General features: G+C 38.9%; 1 protein-coding gene across 1 annotated transcript in view; it reads right to left on the bottom strand.

Annotated features, from left to right (window-relative positions):
* The window catches only part of grid2 (glutamate receptor, ionotropic, delta 2), a gene marked incomplete at both ends in the record, with an annotated part of 472158 nt that overhangs the window by 115562 nt on the left and 334508 nt on the right, over window positions 1-22088 (bottom strand). The window contains 3 exons of the mRNA XM_081348596.1: window positions 12217-12336; window positions 16010-16171; window positions 19728-19901. Coding sequence (XP_081204722.1) covers window positions 12217-12336; window positions 16010-16171; window positions 19728-19901 — 456 coding nt within the window. The remainder of the gene's footprint in view (window positions 1-12216; window positions 12337-16009; window positions 16172-19727; window positions 19902-22088) is intronic.

Below are 22088 nucleotides of genomic sequence, written 5' to 3'. Positions count from 1 at the left end.
GGGTGAGCGAACAGCCATGTTTCTCTTTTATGAATTTTTCTGACATATGGTTTCAGAGTCGGCATTGAATCAACAGTATACTTAGCTTTTTTGATGAAAACACTTGTCGCTTTCGCACCTTTGCTTGACCTTTAGAAAAGTAGACAGCACCTGTGGCACACACTAGCTTTTTTTTCTGAAGGCTTCATCAGCACCGGGTAATTACCAGCAGGCAGCAGAGGAGCCTCAGAACCAGAAGAAAGAAGGGGGAAAGGAGAGAGAGTGAGAGAAACAACTGGCAAGTCCAGGCGCTGAGGTATGGAGAGGTGAGGACACTATGGACTGGTTGTGTTAATCCGGCTGGAGCAGGAACATGGGAATGCGCTGATCCACAGAGGCATGGAGAGTCTAAACGGCACTGTCTGCGGTAATCCTCTGGTTTACATGCTGTAATTCTATTGGAAGACTGCAGGAGGGCACACTGGGGGTCTGACCTAGAACCTGCGACCACAGCCTTCAATACACCCTCACTGCGAATGCATTTGTTACTACATTATGTTAGAGATACAACATTACTGTAGCAATCAGACTAATGAAGATCTTTTAACATGAAATCAACATGCTGGTGCTTAAGAAACATTTATTGTTATTCTCAAAGTTGAAAACAGTTGCCTGTGTGGCGTAATCACAGCCATGCTGATAAAGAGCCATATCACACTCCTACTTGTGTGATATTGCTCATATATGTACACGTGTATTTCTATCATCCTTCTGTAGAAAAAAAAAAAGCTGTTTATCCCTGTATTTTCTATCAAAGTCTCTTATTCTTGGCAAAGTTCTCGGCGAAACAGCATCATAAATAAATAACGATCACAGGGTTTCTCTGTACTTTTCAAAATCCTTTTCAAAATCACCCAAAATGGATGTTTCGCTCACTCTAGGTCTAAGATGTTTCCCAGTGCCACAACAGATATTTGTTCCACTGAAGTCGAGGAGGTGACGTGCAGCTCTGCTTTGAGGACTACACTTCTCTATACTGAGGGACATTCATTCTGTGGGAAAGCAAGAGATGTTTATCTTTACCACAATACAAACACTAAATACACAGCCATAAATAAATAATGAAGAAAAAGGAATGATTTTAGATTTCTCTTTTAAACATTGCACAAGAATATGCAACGAGAACGATATCACATTACAAAGAAACATGTTACGGAGAGAACGTACAAAGCGCAATCACAGTCTGGAGAAATGTGTAATGGAAAAATCACTTATTTGGATTTCTGTATAAACATCTAAGTTTAGTACATTCATTTGTATTGGAAAATTATGTAAAATATCACAAAAAAAACCCAAACAAAAACTTTTTTTATTGTCTTTTTTTCCTGTATGGTATTTTGGTGGAAACATCCATAAACCTTGCAATGTATTGTAGTGGTATTTGCAAAAAAAAGAACCACCAAGCCTTAAGTTGCGAACACATTAGCTAAAAATTTCGCGCACACACAAAATTCCTGCATGGATTCCAATTTAAATTACTTTTTTCATCTCAGAATTCTCACAACAACTGTAACTGTGACAACACCTTTGGATACAAGAAAATATCCATTAAATAACATTCAAAAATGGGTAAAAGAGATTTTTTCTGATGTAAGTAAACCATGACCCCATTAGATATGCAATAATCGAGTAGGCTACTTCAAGAAAAAAAAGATTATGCTGGCAGCTCAAGTAAAAGACCTCAAAATAGGTTTAACCTGACATTGTATTCATATCATAACCCACATTCATTAATACAATAGGATTTTGATCTGAAAGTTCAAAAACTCTTCTAGCCAAATTCTACATCTGGACAAGAGACAACTTTAGCTTAATAGAATAAGAGCATTTTTGCCTTTGGACAAAAAGTAATAGATCTCAGTAAAAGCCTACAAAGTGGAAGTGAGGACTAGTGTGGAAATAAATATGGGACTGCAATGAACAAAAGCGCTGCTATGCCCAGCTCTTTTCCCATATCTATTCAATTACTTCATCCTTTAACAATATGATAATACAATCCGTGTCACACATGCGGAGGAAAATATCTTTTCTACTCTTGGAAAATTGAAGAGGGGCTGCGGTTGAAGAGAGAAACTCAAGGCATTTAACACATTGGCAATCTACAGGGAGATGTCTAGACAAAATGTGCCAAAAAAAGAAGAAAAAAAGAAGCATGTTCCTAAAGCACCACAAATCAATGACAGCCTTGCTCGTTCGCACTCTCTCCATCTCCAATCATACAAGCCGAGACAGCTCCCCTCAAAGAACATCTGAATCTACCTAATGGAATGGAAAATTGGGGGAAATGGGGAGTCAGACCCGAGGGGATTTCTTTCCCCACTGTACAGTTTTCACATATTTAACACTACAACCTTGCCTTGCAAGTCGGCGAACACATTAATGCACATCACCCAGTCGAAAGGGTGCCATTTCCGAATATTAATATATATAACACACTCAAGTCATGCTGTACAACTCTGGCCGTACCCTGAGGGCTGACTTTATCTAGTCACATAACAGATCGTTCTCAACAGTGAGATACAAAGCATTTAAGACCTGAAACAAACTCTAAGTATGTGAACACATGCACTTTTATCTATGCAAGATCGGTTTTGTGACTGTGAAATGTGTCAATCCACAATTTATACGCAAGCATGTGTTGCTGTCTTCGTCTATGGTCTGTTTTCTTTCAGGGAATGAAGGAAAAGAATCATATTAAATGAAAAAGCTCACATGGTTTAGATCAGGGGCTTTCTAACCTGTCCTGAAGGACCTCCAGCATTGTCTGTACATTTTGTATGTTTCCCTCATCTAACACACCTCTGCTAGACTCTGCGGATAAGGGAGACATACAAAATGTGCAGTGCTGGGGGTCCTTCAGGGCAGGTTTGTCTTCTAAATAACATCTGAACTAATGGCGCACACATTTGAAGGTAACCTCAATCCATCAGATTAATCTGCTTGAAAAAACTGATAAAGAACTGAAATATTTTCCACTGCAAGTAACTTCAACCACAGATGGGGATAGATAACTGCAAATTATGTAGTGTACATTTAAAGAGGTACAACATTTGCATACTAATGCAAACACTACCGTTTAAAAGTTTAGGGTCAGTACGTTTATTTTATTTCAAATAAATGCTGTTCTTTGAACTTTATACTGTAAGTTATTAAGCAGCATAGCCGGTTTCAACATTGGTAATAATAAGAAATGTTACTTGAGCACCAAATCAGCATTTTAGAATGATTTCTGAAGGAGTAATGGCTGCTGAAAATAATCATATTTAATAGTAGAATTCAGTTATTTTAAATTGAAATAATATCACACACAACAATACTATTTTTACTATATTTTTGATCAAATAAATGCAGCCTTGGTGAGCATAAGAGAGACCTTCTTTCAAAAATATCTTACCAACCCCAAAAATCTTACCAACCCCAAACTTTCAGTAATGTATGTTTCTATGCTAATGATGTAGCATATGTTAGAAATCATATATGTAAGCTTTAACTACATTGGCGCTAACTGACGGTCATACATAGTTAATGAGCTGCTGGTGCTGATGGGATGTTAAGCTGGCTAGTAATAGACTTTCCTAACTCTCTAATCCCAGTGACGTCTATCTAACCTCTTCTTTTTCTCTGCAAATTTTCCCACCTCTTCCGGCTCAGTGGACCCTCACATTAGTGCAAACTCCATTGCATATTCCCTACTGACTGCCCGACCTGTGTGCTAATACGTTTTCAATGAAGGCTAAAACAAAAGAATATTTTGTATCCCAGCACGGGTGATTAGCCAAAATGGCTAATCGAGCAATTACGCCACAGTGAAGCTTTTAGATGTTTTGATATAAAGAGAGGTAAGCTGAATGTAGCCAATGGATTTAATGATGTGGAAAACTAATTCTTGCATGGTGGCAAAACTAATTATGACAGATTGCTTTGAACCATCATAATGGAGATATGTACACAGTACATCTACATATTGGTGTCTACAGAGTAGGGTCCAAACATTTTTTAAACCATATTGAAAATATAGGATTCTAAATCTAAAATCTAATGTATAGCTTGAAACAATAACACATCTTATTCACATCTGAATAATTTAAAACACAGAAACAATTAAATTTAACTTGTCACTCAAAATGTTATGCATATAATATAATTTGTATCAAATCAAAATCATTTTCACTATCCACCCTGTGAATCTCTGAATACTGTGTTACTAGAAGGATATAAAACAGGATGTTGAAATATTGACATCACTCTTTACCCTGGAGTCAACTTCACACCAATTACCCCGGCAACAAGTCTACATTAGAAACAAAAGGCATTAAATGCCTGTTCAAAAGGGACTGATAATGTTCAGGACAACTGAACATATGAAAAGAGAGCAAAGGTTGTGCAATCCATTGTGACACTCTAAAACTGTGGAGTGAAAAACTGCAAAGTTCTTTTACAAAGACGCTCAAGTGTGTTAGCTGCGATTTTCAACAGGCTGGAAGAACATCCCCCTCACAGGAGGTAGCTGAGATAACTACTGCTAATGTGTTAGCAGGTGGTCACATTAAACAGGTTTTGTTTCTGGTCAATGTCAACAAGTGTGGAAACACATACTGGCATGTCTGTAAACACAGCAGTTAATTGAGGAGATGTTTAAAACACAAGTGGCTTAAACATATGTACAGTACTTGTGAAGAACTGTCCTTCCGTGTATCTATATCTATATATACTATGTGTTTGAATATTATCAAGCCAGTGTAAATATAGATTGTTCACTGCAAAAGTAATGCATGCAGCATGAGAGTCTTTATAAAAAAGAGGGACTAAAATGGCACAGATCAGTAAAATATTTAAACATCACTAAAACAAGATAAATTTACTTAAGCCAAATTGAGACTTGAAAAACAGAAAATGAGATTATATATATATATAGATAGACAGACAGTTAGTTTTAATATTTTAGTTTTATATTGTTGCTTCATGTGCTTTCCCAGCAGTAGTGTGCAGAACTAGCATTGCTAGAAAGAAATTGCATAGAAAAAACATTGCTTCTGAAACAATTATCCACTCTGATAAAAGAAACTTGCTTAATTTAATTACTTTGTACTTTAAATATTTATTTCATCTTTTAGAAGTGCAGCGCTGATCTTGTTTATGTCAGAGACTATTATCTTTAATGAAATCTGACAATTTAATTTGTGCATGATGGCAGTAAGGTTCCAGTGACGTTCCAGTGGTTAAGAGGAAGTGGCATCATTTAAGGACTCTAGCCTGTTGTCTGATGGTTGACTGTTGACTTTGGCACACTGGAGTCCTCAAGGACAATCACTGACCTTCTGATTAACATCCCACTCTATCAGATCCAAGTCACTTCAGACACACAATCTACACTATGTCAACAAGTTTTGCTGTCTGATGATCTATACAATTCTTCAGAGCACATTAAAAACTTTGGACTAGGAATTTCAAAAGCATCAGCAGGAAAGAGACAAATACACCAGCCAACAACATTTACTTACTGTAGTTTAAACCCAGGGTCCAAAATTAAAACCGTGCCACACAAAAATGGATGAACTGAGAAAATATTTCAAAGTAAATATTTATTACTAGTCATAAAACGTCTCAGGTTACGAATGTAACCTATGTTCCCTGAGAACAGGGAACAAGATAATACGTCATCACGACGCTATGGGGAACGCCTCAGGCGACATGTTGACCGGCGACAGCCCGTGAATCATCAGCTTGATGGATTAATGCGCGACCTGGATGTATAAAAGGGAGCCTTGCACACATGACAACATCCTATCGTCTGAAGGGACTGTTGCAGGCAGGCCCCGAGGCATGGCAGGGAGACGTATTGTCTCGTTCCCTGTTCTCAGGGAACATAGGTTACATTCGTAACCTGAGACGTTCCCTTTCGAAGGGAACTCAACAATACGTCATCACGACGCTATGGGGAACGAAATACCCACTCCGCCATGCTGAGGGGAGTGCATGCCAAAAGGCAGTGACAACTGTCAGAACCAGTAATTCTTTTTTTTTTTGAAAACACTGGAACCACTCACCCTTAGGTCACATCGGGCTGTCAGTGACAGCACTCCCTACCGGTCATAGCCCAAGCTAATGAACCAAGAAACTGCCAGAACATAGTTAATGGGGGGTATATCTGGGCCAGCTCAAAGGCTTAGGACCACAACTTCCAATAGAAGGGGTCCCTTCTAGGGAATGTGGCTAGGGAACCCGAGGGACCCCCAGCCAGTCACTATTCAGGGGAGCATGCCTCCTGAAATACCACCAGGCTGGCCTGGTGATCTATACTAAGACACACAGTCTGGCCATTGCCTGTCTGTCCGAGACAGAGCCTCTGGAAGTTGCCTTGGATAAGGCATCCAGAAATTGAAGGCCTGCAAAGCTGGCAGAAACCATTCAGTTCCGGATCACAGAGACGGGATCTCCCGGAGAGTGTGACTCAACCTCAAGAAACGACGGAAGTCGTCCACTCAATACACGGGTCTACCCAGTGCTCGCTCCGAACACTGGGGAAGTAAGAGAGGGTTCAAAACCAGGAAGGTCTACTGAGACCTAAGACCTGATGACTCCCTCATGTGGGGAGCTCCAGTACATGAGGGCTCATACTCAGGAAGGCCTGTGAGGCCTGAAACCTGGCGACCACAGTAAGTGGGAGCTCGTATTCAGGAAGGCCGGAGAGGCCTGTTACCTGACAGCCACACAATGTGGGGCTACCTTCAGAAAGGCCTAACGAGGCCTGTAACCACAGAATGTGGGAGATAGCTTAAAAGGGAGGCGTCTGTCGTAAAACATTGTGACAACAAGACGCCTCTAGAGTGGAACTCGAGGTGAAGAACCGGAGTCTGAGCCACGTAAAAAAGGGAACGAAGCGTACAGCGCATAACCCTTACCATAAATATGGATTTTAGAAAGTACACAAAACAAAAGTGCGCATACTTAGCCATTCTGAATCCAGAAAGGCCTGGTGAGGCCTGTAACCTGGCGACCACAACATGTGGGAGCTCATACTCAGGAAGGCCTGTGAGGCCTGAAACCTGGTGACCACAGTATGTGGGAACTCACATTCAGGAAGGCCGGAAGAGGCCTGTAACCTGACATGTGGAAGCTCATACTCAGGAAGGCCAGGGGAGGCCTGTAACCTGGCGACCACAGTATGTGGGAGCTCATACTCAGGAAGGCCGGTGAGGCCTGTAACCTGGCGACCACAATAGGTGGGAGCTCATATCAGGAAGGCCGGTAAGGCCTGTAACCTGTCGACCACAGTATATGAGAGCTCATAACCAGGAAGGCCAGTGAGGCCTGTAACCTGGCGACCACACTATGTGGGAGCTCATACTCAGGAAGGCCTGTGAGGCCTGAAACCTGGCGACCATAGTAAGTGGGAGCTCGTTTTCAGGAAGGCCGGAGAGGCCTGTAACCACAGAATGTGGGAGATAGCTTAAAAGGGAGGCGTCTGTCGTAAAACATTGTGACAACAAGACGCCTCTAGAGTGGAACTCGAGGTGAAGAACCGGAGTCTGAGCCACGTAAAAAAGGGAACGAAGCGTACAGCGCATAACCCTTACCATAAATATGGATTTTAGAAAGTACACGAAACAAAAGTGCGCGTACTTAGCCATTCTGAATCCAGAAAGGCCTGGTGAGGCCTGTAACCTGACATGAGGAAGCTCATAACTAGGAAGACCTACGACCACGGTGTGTGGGAGCTCATACTCAGGAAGGCCGGGTGAGGCCTGTAACCTGGCGGCCACAGTATGTGGGAGCTCACATTCAGGAAGGCCGGGTGAGGCCTATAACCTGACATGTAGAAGCCCATCACCAGGAAGGCCGGTGGGGCCTGTAACCTGGCAACCACAGTATGTGGGAGCTCATAAACAGGAAGGCCTGGCGAGGCCTGTAACCTTGCGACCACCGTGTGTGGGAGCTCATATTCAGGAAGGCCTAGTAAGGCCTGTAACCTGATACCCCAGTATGTGGGAGCTCATAACCAGGAAGGCCGGATGGGGCCTGTAACCTGGTGACCACAGTATGTGAGAGCTCATAACCAGGAAGGCCGGATGAGGCCTGTAACCTGATGACCACAGTATGTGGGAGCTCACATTCAGGAAGGCCTGGTGAGGCCTATAACCTGGCGACCACAGTATGTGGGAGCTCATATTCAACCATAGTATGTGGGAGCTCATACTCAACCACCGTATGTGGGAGCTCATATTCAGGAAGGCCTGGTGAGGCCTATAACCTGATAACCACAGTAGGTGGGAGCTCATACTCGACCACAGTATTTGGGAGCTCATACTCAGGAAGGCCTAGTGAGGCCTCTGACCTGATAACCACAGTATGTGGGAGCTCATATTCAACCACAGTATGTGGGAGCTCATATTCAGGAAGGCCTAGTGAGGCCTATGACCTGATAATCACAGTATGTGGGAGTTCATAATCAGGAAGGCTTGGTGAGGCCTATAACCCGATAACCACTGTATATGGGAGCTCATATTCAGGAAGGCCTGGTGAAGCCTATTACCTGAACACCACATATGTTTTTTTTTTTTTCATTTTAATTCCTCAGAATTAAATGCAGTCTTTTTTAAAAAAAAAACACTGGATAAGTGAAACACAGTCTGGATGGTAGGCTGAATTAAAATATCTAACTTCTTAAAGTCAGATAATATTCCATAATTTTAATTCCATAGAATTAAATGCAGCCATAATCACCAGACAATACTGTTTTGATATTTATCTATACGTTCTCGTAATCTACACACTGCCTCGGCAAACGTGAGATTCGAGCCGTTTAAAATATATTTGGCTTTCATCCCTCGAGAAGAAAGTCAACATGTGCGACGTTGAAACATCCGACAGCGCACGGATGCACGTGCGCCGAGATATTTCTCAATGAACACTGCCAGCACCCTCAGGAGCTGACTGTGAATGCCTCGCACCCAAACAGTATTATTTCACAGATCGTGTGCACCACAGGGCTCAGGTGCTGAACCCTCCTCCCTCGAGAAAAGGGTCCGACGAGAGCGGAGCGTCTTCAAATGAAAAAACGCTCACAGTTTGCACAAGAGGCTCTCTCGAGAGCCTCCCGTGCGTGCTCTTCTCCCAAGCAAAAAAACGCACAGATCGTGTGTGTTTCACCCGATGTCAAACTCCCTGCACTTCCTGCACACTTGCGAAAATTCTCCTTCTTCTCTGCGCGTTTCAGCGATATGATGTCCAAACAGACAAACAGTCCCTGAAGACGAAAAGATGTTGTCATGTGTGCAAGGCTCCCTTTTATACATCCAGGTTGTGCGTTAATCAATCAAGCTGATGATTCACGGGCTGTCGCCAGTCAACATGATTGCTGTGAGTTGATATTTAATTTCAGACACCTGTCACGCCTGAGGCGTTCCCCATAGCGTCGTGATGACGTATTGTTGAGTTCCCTTCGAAAGGGAACTGTATTTTGATGCTTTTCATTGGTTCCTATACCATTTGAATCGCTCAGCTATTTTTCCCTTGCCATTTACTCTAGATCACAAATATACAAACTTCTGATTAGAAATTGTCCACTTCATTAGAAGATACTCGAGTTGGAAGTTGTCTTTAGTAGATGGTTTGAATTGTGCACATCACCTACAATGGCATGGGTTAAAGGGACAGTTCACCCAAAAATGAAAATTATCCCATGATTTACTCACCCTCAAGCCATCTTCTTTCAGATGAACACAATTGGAGTTATATAAAAAATAAAATAATATCCAGGCTCTTCCAAACTTTATAATGGGAGTGAATGGAGGATGAGATTTTGAAATTCAAAAAAGTGCAACCATCCATCATAAAAGTAATCAATACGGCTCCAGGGGTTAATAAAGGCCTTCTGAAGCAAAGTGATGGGTTTTTGTAAGAAAAATTGTACAACTTTAAAAACTAAAATATCTAGCTTCTGGCAGACGGCCTACACAAGTTGACTTATGCCAAAAGAGTAACCCCTAATGCAATGTAGGAGTAGCGTAAGCTATGACACCCCAAACAAATAGGGTTGGAGAACAAACTTGAGCTCCTCTTCTCTTATATCGAAATCCCCCAACATTTCTCTTTAAAAATTCCCGTTTTATTACTTCTTTTTTATTATTTTATTTTAATAATTATTTTTATTTTATTACTTCTAATACTTCTTATTCGTGACTGGGTTTTTGTTTTGCTCTATCCTCTGCACTTCCGCGTTCGTCAATACATCATGCGTCAGGTCAGGGGTTACTCTTTCGTCGTAAATCGGTGCGAACGGCCGTCTGTCCGAAGCTAGTTATTTTAGTTTATAAAGTTTTAAATATGGATATTTTTCTTACACAAACGCATCGCTTCGCTTCAGAAGGCCTTTTTTTAATCTCCCGAGCCGTGTGGAGCACTTTTATCATAAATGGATGCACTTTTTTGGGCTTCAAAATCTCATCCTAAAATCATGTTTTCATTTTCAGCACTTTTTAGGTGAACTATCCCTTTAAGATCATTAAATTAATTTTCAAAAAAGTGTTACTTTTTTTGTGTGCTAATTTTGGGTGCCCTGTTTACACCAATTCCAGTGGCCATATTCATTCTGTTTGCTGTTCTGATGCAAATTATGCTATAACTTAACTCTAAAACTATAGTGCAGTAGAAAGTGGTGTTCAATTTAATTCGTTTTTCACTACTGCATAACAAATAACAAAATTGTAGAAAATCTCAGATGTTTTCACCCTAAATACTAGGGGTGTAACGGTAAACAAACATGACGGTTCGGTATGTACCTCAGTATTGAAGTCATGGTTCGGTACGGGTTCGGTACAGAGGGGGGAGAAAACTAAACACAAAATTGCTTCTTTTTCCTTTTTTTAAACAAATGTGTATTAGCGTTTAAATAAATTATTTTATAATTAAATTTTCTTATGAATATATCAAAATCTCTTACCTATACTGTAAACTATATGGGGAGCCCTTAATTACACATTACTATAATATTAAAGGTTACAATTAATAACAGAGCCCAAATTATTAAATTTAGTTGCAATTTATTTATTAGATGAAAAAAATACATATTTGAAAAAAAAAGAAAAGAAAAAAAAGTACTGTAAATTGCACATAAGGCAGGTTTTGCATTAACTTCTAAATCTAATTATAAAGTTAATTTTCCACTCCAATTTATTTTTTAAATATAATCATTTAAACAGTAGCTGTCATAACTTGTTTTCATGACAAATTTATTTAAACATAATCAAGACATTACAAAGAGGTTAAGTAAATATAATGAATAGGCTAATATAGTGCATATACGAAATGCTTCTCTCTAGAGTTGATTTCTCTAGCGAACTAACCTGCTGTTGACACTAAATGCCTGAGGTAAACGTAATGCTATGTGAGATATTCTCAAACTGTTTTATTGATATCTTTCCGCAGTTGAAACACTGGTTGAGAGATGTAAACATAGAGCAATCGTCTCTTCTTCTGTACTTTACTGGTAGAAAACTGTTGCACAGCCACGTACGCCGCATTCTAGGATTCATCATGTGACTGCATGCACCGAACCGTGACCCTCCTACTACTAAAAAGTGCTTATTTGCCAAAGAGTGTTTTTTGTGCAACCACAAGGAATGTATAAATGACTTACTGATCAGCAACTGACACAAATCAAATATTTCATTTATTCCAGAATAAACAAGTCCAACTTATTTCTCCAGACAGGAGGAGATTGGGGTATCCCCATCCAGGAGCGAGGACTGATCTGCACATTATTCAGCTCCAAAGCTGCCGTTCTGTCATGAGCAATTGATCCACATTCCGTGGGGAAGACAGAGACAGATTAGGAGGACCAATATTTGAATGAGCAAATACACATAAATATGACTAAAGTAATTATAGACAAACGAATGGAAAGAACAGATTAATTATCTTGTGGATCACTGGGGGGCGACTCTTACGTTACTACTGCTTAACTACCTCCTCACTCCACCAAAGCCATGATAAACAGATGAGCAAACAACAGTAAAACTGATAAACAAAGTGTGCTGATGCACTGCGCCTCTCTGAGGGAGGCTGATGGAATTCATTAGGCTTCTGTGATTATCAATTAAAATCCAAAAGCTCTTTGAATTAAGACAATTGTGTTTCTGGAAGCGATACTGTGGGTCTGAGTGTGATGTCCCTTACCCGGCTGACTCCACGGCCACGGTCCTCTCCGTAGTTAGTGCCCAGGATCTCAAAATGGATGTTGGGGTTGGAGCCATTGTCATTAAACTCCAGCAAGCTGGTCAGACCACTTACACCTCCCTGTAAAAAACAAACAAAAAAGTGATATATTACTTACATGCTTCAGTTTGACATGGTTTTGTCATCTAATGAAAAGTGGATTAAAATTTCTTGTTAAATGCTATCAGAAGCACTGTGTGTACTTCCACACCTCTACTGGTACCACAAAGAACTACAGAAATAATTAAGGCAGTAACACAGTCCTCCCATCAGCCAGGAAGTGCCGCTCCAAAGCCGCACTATTGGTTGAGTCAATATTGTCGTGTCCGACCAAGTCAGACCACTCAAAGAAACTGAACAATATGTGATTCTGTTTGGTGTCAACATGTTTAATACATGGAGAAAGTGTTTACGCTTTGTTTTATTTAAAATAACTGAACTTCCAATTATAATAATAATAATAATAATTTTCACTACTGTTCAAAAGATTGCGGTCAGTAAGTGTTTTCTTGAAAGAAATTAACACTACTATTTAGGTAGGACGCATTAAATTGATTAAAAGTGACAATAATTTGTTAATCTTTGTTTAACGTTAGTTAATTAAAATACAGTCATTCGTTGTTAGTTCATTCATAGTTCACAAAAATATTAAGCAGTTTTCAACATTGATAATAATGTTATTTTTTTCTTAATCACTAAATCAGTATATTAGAATGATTTCTGAGGATCATATGAAACTGAAGATCATATGAAATATGAAAAGAGTAATGGCTACAAAAAATTCCATTTTAAAATATTTTCAAATAGGAAGCAGTTGCAATACGGTTAAAACTACATTTAGACGGTGGGCCGAGGGTCCGTATCTGCTGTACTTTTCGAAATGGATGATCCCCATGGAGGGAGAACCTGGATTTGTAAAGTTGGGACGGTTGTTTTATTCTCAACGATATGAAAAGTGTTGCCACTCCCATTTATTGCACATTTTCCACGAAATCATAATGCGCGACCCGTAAATATGCAGGCAAACGCGGTTGCCTACTATATCAGTTGAGCCAAAAGCGCGGCTAGATACTGACATGGGATTATTATTAACCAATCAGATGTATCTTATTTAGAACAGCTGTTACACGGATGATTTAGCTAGCTATCAGACACGAGCATCAGCAGCACATTGATTATCGTCAAGGACATTCTTTGTGTGATTGTAAGTATTCATTTAATTCTTATTTACTACCTAGAGATTGGCATGGTTTTATTTCAGTTAGCCTAATAGCTAGTTTGATTTGCATTGAGAGATGATCTTTTGGAAAATACTCCATGCCAATCTCTAGGTATGGTGAAGGCTATGTGATGATGTGGGGCTATTTTAATTCCAAAGGCCAAGGGAACTTTATCAGGATGCATAGTATCCTGGATCCATGAAGTAACTGGCCTTTAAAAATAAAAATCTGCCTGCCTCTATGGGAATTTAACATAGGGGTGTCCAAACTTATGCACCCTGTATTTTAAGGAAGAACATTTATTTATTTATGATACATTATTCATTCACAAAGAAAATTGGTGTCCTTAAAGGTTGGATTTTTCCTAATTTTTTTAATTAAGGCATTAAGTTCAATTTCCAAAAGATGATTTTTTATTCCTCTTTTTAGTCAACTTTAGCATGGGTGTCTAAAATTATGCATAGCACTGTATATATATATATATATATATATATATATATATATTTGCACACTTCATCTTTAAGTCGTCATCATCATCATCATATAAAAACATCATGAGCAAATTCTGTCATAAATGGCAAAATAATCTCTTAAATAGCTCAGAGCATGACAGTGGTTAGGATCACACTGTGGGCCTCATGTGGCAGGATGCGTGTTTGAGTCCAACTTGATGCGTGATATTTGCTGATCATGCCCCTCTTGCCATTTCCTCTCCTGTTTCAACTATCTCTATGAATAAAAATGGCAAAAGGGCCTCGCTCCTGTCCTCCCCCATTTTCCATCCTCTCTTCATTAGCACCACTAATTTAAACTCTGCAGCATCATACCAGCAAAAGTCCTCCTCCTCAACCCTTCCTAAACTGCACCCACATGTCCTCCCCAGCGAAAACCCACATGAACAGATAGATAATTGTTGTAAATTCACTCTACCAATACCAGTGCTGACAGAAAAAATTAGACAGCCAATTACAAAAGATGATGAGCGCTTTCCAAATGAGTTCACCAACTGCTGCTATGTAAAGCCGATACACACAAACTTCCCCTAATTAAGCTGTAAAACAATGTTACAGTCCAAACAGTCTCCCGGGAATTGAATACAAAGCCATTATGCAGCTGATGTACAGTAAAATAAGTGTACCATTTCATACATATACGTGTCTCTCAGACATCCCTTGGAAATGAGGTCATTAAAATCTAGGCAGATTTGAAGACGGCACGAGCCAGTGTGTTCTAGCGGTCACCCAGTCTGAATAAATCGCTCTATCTACTTTAATACGACTGTCACACAAGCAGCGGTGTGGAGGTGAGAGCCGGCCGAGAGGTGATATCTCTACTGTGGTATGGCAGGGAGCATCAGATACATGTGGATACAGGAGGAACAGTACATCCCTCAGGGGATAAAAACGTTCCCCAGCAAGCATGGTGTCAAACCAGTACTCAGTCACTAGCCCTGTAACATAGACTGTCATCTCACTCTAGGCAGTGTGCCATTTCTGTAGCCCTGCACAAGACAGAGAGGAGAGTTTCACTGTATCACACTATCCCCCCTCTCCCCAACCGGAACAAAGATAGAGACTTATTACGGTCCTCAAAACCAAATAGTCATTTGGTTTCCATGAATGCAAATGAATCCAAGGTCAAACTCCCACTCGATCACATCTCCTTTAATCACATCAGGGCTCACAGTTAGGACCTTTTTGATGGCCTAGTCAGGTTTTACTTTGTACTGCCAACATTTTCACAGGTCTTTTGACTTTTAACAATGCATTTATGTGTATGAATGCTATACCATTAAATGTTAAAAATATAGTTCTCACAAAAACAAAAATTCGGTCATTATTGACACATCATTCCAAACCCGTATGACATTTCTATCCATTTCTTCTGTGGAACACAAGAAGGAGCATTTTAAAGAATATTCTGCGACTCTCTTTCAATACATTGAAACTGATTGGGAGTGGGACTGTAAAGCTATAAAATGACACACAAAAAAATCTTGTCAGGCCAATATGATTATTATGTGTGACAAACAGAGCAAAATAGAAGTTTTTTAATAAAGATCTTGACATGCCCTTGATATGGCTGGTGTACATGAAAGAAGTGGTGATATCTGATCCATCAAAGAATCATTCTTTTGCATTAAATAAAAAAACAATTGATTGATCCACTTCACCAAAATGGTCTGAATGATTAATTAAAAAGTGCAAGGATGTTTAAGGTGTTCCACCTTTAAGGTTAAACGGGTTTGGAATGACATGAGGGTGAGTAAATGATTAAATAATTTTGCATTTAAAGGAAATGTAAGGAAATTTGACGAAATGTGTTTTGTTTTTTTACAAAAAGTTTTTAATTGCAAAAGCTATAAAAAGCTATAAATATAATGCATTTAATGCACTGCAATTTTATGTACAGTAATACTACTAATAACAGTAAAAATAAGAATAAAAATAAAAAATTGCAATATATTTAGTACATCACAGAGAACCAAAAGTTTAAGTTTGCAAGGCCAGTGGGTCATCTTTACAGTACTGTACCTTCTTCACGGTATCCAGCATAGACTTGCCACCCTGCCAGGGTTTGGAGCCCTTGCGGATGCACGAAAGACTCGCCATGCTGTGCCATTTCCTGTCCTCCAGCTTCCTGTGGAAGGTGTTGGCCAGCAGAAGCACTGTGTCGTAGATGTAGCGGTTGGTGATCTGACGAGATGACAAAAAACAGCAGTGAAACAAAGAAGAAAAAAAGAGAAAGAAACCGACAACGTGAGCACAGAGAGCCAGGGACACCAGATTAATATTCTCTTACAAGAAAAAGATTTATGTCTGAGTGGGTACAGCTGGGATGAAAGGTCTCTACAGTGGAAATGACAACAGGCTGCTCACATTGAACAAGCCCTAGAAGACAGTGGAGTTTAATAAGGAATAGAAAAGACACACTTAACACCTGCTATCTGTAGCATTATTTCTATCCATACATATAGGCTTCGGTGATCATGAATAACGAGGGACAACAAATGGAATGGTAGAATAGAACCAGGTCAATTAAAGAAAATCATCTTGACAATTTGATCATCTTGGCAAGGTTTTAATGTAAACAGACATTTAATGTATCCAAAGTATATGTAAACAAGCTCGACCAAAAATGAATTTGTATCAAAATATCAATATGGGATCTGTACATTGAGTCTTGTAGCAAAAATGCATACTGCTATGTTTCTATTTATGGAAAATGAGACACACTCAGTTTATTCAGGAAAATTTTGGATACTCCTCATCTCCATTTGAAACTTAAGTAAACCATTGGTGGCAACTGTCATTTGAAACCAAATGTATACACTACCATTTAAAAGTATGAGGTCAGAATCTCGGAATCCAGAAAAAACATTCCAACAGTTTCCATAACAATATTAAGGAGTACAACTGTTTTCAACGTTGATAATAATAATAATAATAATAATAATAATAATAATAATAATAAATGTTTCTTGATCACCAATCTAATAAAATAATTGTAATAATTAATATTAGAATGATTTCTGAAGTATCACGTGACACTGAAGACTTGAGCAACGGCTGCGGAAAATTGAGCTCTGCCATTTAGGAATAAATCACATTTTATTTAGAAACATAAAAAAAAAAAAAAAAATTTAAATCAAACTTGTATTTGTATATCAAAAGTTCATCAAAGAGTTCCTAAGAAAAGAACGGGTATTGTTCAAAATTCATGTATAACTTTGATGAAAAGTTTTGATCCACTTCAAATGTTGACTACTGGTTATACAGTATATATGGAATTACATGCTAAAATGCATTTAATATTATTTGAATTTGATTTTAGATTTAAAACAGAAAACAATTTTATTACTTTGAAATACAATTCCGTATTATACAAGACAATCAGCAACTTCGCTCATACACAAGCTTTTTAAGGGAGTTAATTCTGCTCTGATCGATTGCACGGCCCATGTGTTGTCTTCATTTTAATGAGAAGGTAATAAATAGAGTGAAGCGGTCATTAGGTTTCCATCGTTGTTTATTAACCCGCGCTGCACTGCATACTTGACACTGTATTGAGTGTCTGAGTAAATCCAAACCATGTTGAAAAATAGCTGAGAAAAACCTCTCGCCATCAGCTTTGCGTTGCCATAATTGTAAAAAACGCAATTCATCAGGTAAGCTATTCACATACTCGCTTAGAAAAAATAAGTTCACCAGTAATCAGAGAAACACAAAGAAAAGGCTATATTGATTATGTTAAAAGTCACGCTCTGTTGGCTCCATCAACAGACATTTGTAGGTACGCTCCACTATAAAGCTGTAATGGCTTTGAGAGCCACAAAACTAACTGCAGTGTTTGTGTACATTGGCTTTAAAGCAGACTGTGTTGATGGGGATGACACTCTCATCTAATGTTACTGGCGCACATGGTGGAGTTAAGATGAGATCATACTCCTTTTTCAAAGGAATGGGGTTCGACATCCCAACACAACACTAGTGGTGCTTGTATTTACACTTCCTGACTCCCACAAAACAACTCTCTGTCTACCAGGAGAATGGGCGAACAAAAAGACCAATGACCCAAAGAAGCAGACTTGACAGGGAATCCACAAGACTACCAAGGAACAGCGTTTTATTTGTCAAGCGTTGTGGCTTTTCCCTGTATTTTTTCATCTGCAAGAGAAGAAACAAAAAGGGCTTACTTATTGATTTACCTGTATGTTTCATGTCTTAGACACAAAGTGAAATGGCATAAGATGCTGCCGTTTTTGGGTGGGCTGTTTTCTGGGAAGGCCATTTCATGATAGAGCATTTGCAGAAGGAGTTCAGAACACCGAAGCAACAAAGCTGACAGTGCCAAAGGGGCAAACAGAAAAAGACTGGGTTAAATTCAGGGGGGAGAAGATCGGCTGACCAGGGAAATCCATTAAGTCTTTTTGAAGTGCAGGAGTTAGTGGGTCTCTCCAGGGAAGGTGATTGGTGGTTTAAAGGGAACGGGAGGTGCAAAGGGGTATTCCAAAGGGAGGGTGGGATATATGTCAAGAAAGAGGGATGTGATACGCTTCAGAGCAGGGCAAAATTGGGCTCTTCTGGGTTGGACTCCTGACCACTGAGCAGAACTGAATTCTTAATGTCAAACACGTCCAGCTTATACAGTAGGAATTCAACACTACACAGAGAGTCCTTGTCCCCCCATATCTAACATTCTGAAAATAAGTGCTGAATTATATTACATCTCAACATCTTTCTGCCATTTGATGAAATTCGATAAATATAAATGCCCCAAAATGCATGTGCTCAAGCAATCAAATAAATAAATAAATGCACCAAAATTTTCTTTTCAAAATGACCTTTTTCAAATTATAATTTAAATAATACTTTTCTTCACTTACAAAGAAAAGTGACATTTATTTTGAGTATAGTATAATTTGTTTCCAATTTGGACTTGCCACTTGGATTCATATTCTATGAAATATCAATAATTATGTTTTTTTTTTCTGAAAAAATAAAAAAATAAAAAAATTACAAAAACAATTTCAACCAAACAGCCATTGAAGCCAAGATTATTTTATGAAAGTAAAAATACTGTAAAACATTATACAGACTGTTTAATCATTTTCAATGTATGTACTGTACACCAATAGCAATATGAAGACCTCTAATGCCATTTTTACAACTGAATTTTTACAAACTGAATTATAGACACTATTAAAACATCTCTGTCACAAGTCACAGGACAAGGAACAATAAATGATAAAACAAAAATGATTAGAATCACTGTGATATATTGTGAATATCTGAAATATCGTCTGGTCTTGCTGAAAATATATATTTGCCTTGTTGATACCAACATACACCCACACAACTATGAATTAATATTGAGTAGGGGCTTTGAAAGCGTGTATTGATATACTGTGCAATGTTTTCCAGTATTTAATGCGGCTGAATACACATCACATCTGTTAATTTCTGTTGTCATTTGAGAAAATTTACATGTGAGAAAATGCATTCAGTTGGATAAATCGTAGAAAACAGGAATGGGACCCACAGGCACAATGAAAAGAACTAAAAACTCAACAAAACAAGATTGCTAATTTTCACACTGACATTTTGTAGTTTTCTTAGGAACTTAGCTCACGGGCTAATGATGACAGTTAATGGACACAATCAAAAGGGAAATGAAGGAATTCAAGGCAAATGATTTATGATTAACTTGAATGGACATGAATAAATGTGAGTATGGGGGAATGAATCGCACCTCTAACATCTGTGCCTTTGGGTCTTTGGGGTCGCAGAGGGATGTGTTGATGCGGTGGTTGCTCCTGACGCAGCGCTGGCTGTTGTTCTGTGGGAAAGGAAAGGTCTGTCTCACCAGGGTTAGGCGACCTATAGATTTCATCACCAGCTCTTGCACATCCATGTCTGAAATCTCCTGCATCCCGTGAGAGGAAAAGAGCAGAGAAAGAAAATATAATGTCAAAAGAAAAGAGATTTCCATGTGCAGTGTAAATAGGCTACAAAGATAAACAGCATCTTGCTGAGAAGAGCTTCTGTTTCACACTTGAATGGAAAAGAAAGAGCAGAAGTAGGACCAGGGAAAATATTACAATCATGATTTCCACTTCAGTAAATAAACTTTTGGTTGAGAGAAAGAAAAAGGGGTAGAGATTAAATATGAAACAAAATATAGTAACCAAAACATTACTACCAGTTCTCTTAAACTTTATTTTCTTACTCTACAGGTGACTGTAGATATCCATCTTTAATTATTTCATATTTACTTTAACCCCCGGTTTCACAGACAAGGCTTAAACCTAGTCCCAGACTAAAATGCATGTTTGAGCTGTTTTAACTGAAGGCAACTTGCACTGGCATATCTTAAAATATGTCAGTGCCATTGTTTTGTCTCAAGATGCACACCGGTACTGTTTTCTTTCTTCTAAGAGACGTTTATAAAAACTACTTACATGTCCTAATTAAAAAAAGGCCTAATCCTGGCTTGATCTGAGCCCTGTCTGTGAAACCAGGCCTAAATCAAACAAGGTCTTTTTTGAATGCTTGTGTTGACAAATTACACAATTTCTGTACAAGGACAATTTCAACTGCATGTCATCTGAAAATATTAACTTAGCATGGACTAATCGACAAAAGTTTAGCTTAATTAGACTTAATTACATTACATTAACAATTGATATGTTTACTGATAAGAAAATAATAATAAATAGCTTAACAACAAAGTATATAATGGATTCACTTTCTTAAATATTATATCTTAAAATATAAAAAAATCACTGTACCAACCAGGGTCACAGAATAATCCCACTATCAGGGTCAAAATTCCACAAAAACAAGAAATATGACTCCGATATTAAAAATGTGAATGTGACGATGTGACGCAGTGGGTTTAAAATAAATTAGATTATAAAGTAATTAATAGTAATATTTTACAGTACTTTTTCTAGAGAGTGTTTATTCAGATTCTGAATTCATTTTATGAAATTATTGAAATTAAGTTAAATGGACAACACTATATTTTTATATGGTTAAAAAAGCCCTCACCAAGGGGACAATTTGTTCCAGTTAAACAAATGCTGCTCCTTCATTAAAAACGTTAATACCTGACACTGGTTCTGACACACAAACTAAACTTTCTTCACACATGGTTGAGTTATCCTCTCTCATCAAGTCAAGGTCAAATTCTCCAGTCCCCAGTTAGCTAAAAATTGGGTCTAATTTAAATACAAGAAATATAACTACATAAAAATCATCATTAGTATTACAATTATTCTCATGAATGGGCATTCAGGGTATTACCAAAAGGCAGAAAGACATGACCGCGTGCGCTCGCGTGTCCTTGTGCAGCCTTGGGAGGAATGATTGCTAATTTTAGCCTGAAGACATCTTTTCCACAGAAAGGCAGAGTAAAGTGAGCGAGCTGGGAATGATGTGATGAGAATGGACAGGGAACGTCCCCCAGTGAAGGTAGACTTCAGAGCGGCCAAGCTGTTCCCTCTGACAGCCTTCACTTTTGAGTTTCATTCTCACCTGCAAAGCTGTGATTGCTGGTGACTGGCTCTCATGAAGTACGTCATTAAATCTGAACTTGTGGCACACCGGCGAGGAACTTACTTGGAATGTCGAAGCCGTTCAGCCTTCAATAAGATTAAAATTAAAGTTGTCTAAAACGCAACCTGCTATCTGAAAGGTAATTTGAAGGTTTCTGATTGGACGAATCAAAATCTTGCCTGAAGCACAGTTGAACACTGTCAAACGATGTTTGTGCTGCTGTTAATAATGGGGTAAGAATGACGGCGAATAATGTAGGAGGCATCACAAGAGGGCATGTGAGGCCTTTATAGTGTGCTGTCCAACTTTTAAGAGCACAAGGACATCACGCTTTTACAGACCAGAAAATACTGACACTGAGTGGCTTATTCTACCCCCAGATGACAAACGCAAAGGCCCTTGATGCTTAATTAGGAGCTCTAAATTAGAATGACACAAATACGAGCCTACAGGGTTATGGCCCAATTTTAGGGTTCAGGTTTTGGCAGCTGCTTGTTTTGTCCCCAATGACTGCTGTCAAGTAAGGCCAACCGTGAGCAATGTATGTCCATAC

The sequence above is a fragment of the Scardinius erythrophthalmus genome (assembly GCF_964197995.2).
Source record: "Scardinius erythrophthalmus genome assembly, chromosome: 20".
NCBI classification, from domain to species: Eukaryota; Metazoa; Chordata; class Actinopteri; order Cypriniformes; family Leuciscidae; genus Scardinius; species Scardinius erythrophthalmus.
This window is presented reverse-complemented; position numbering and strand designations above follow the sequence as displayed.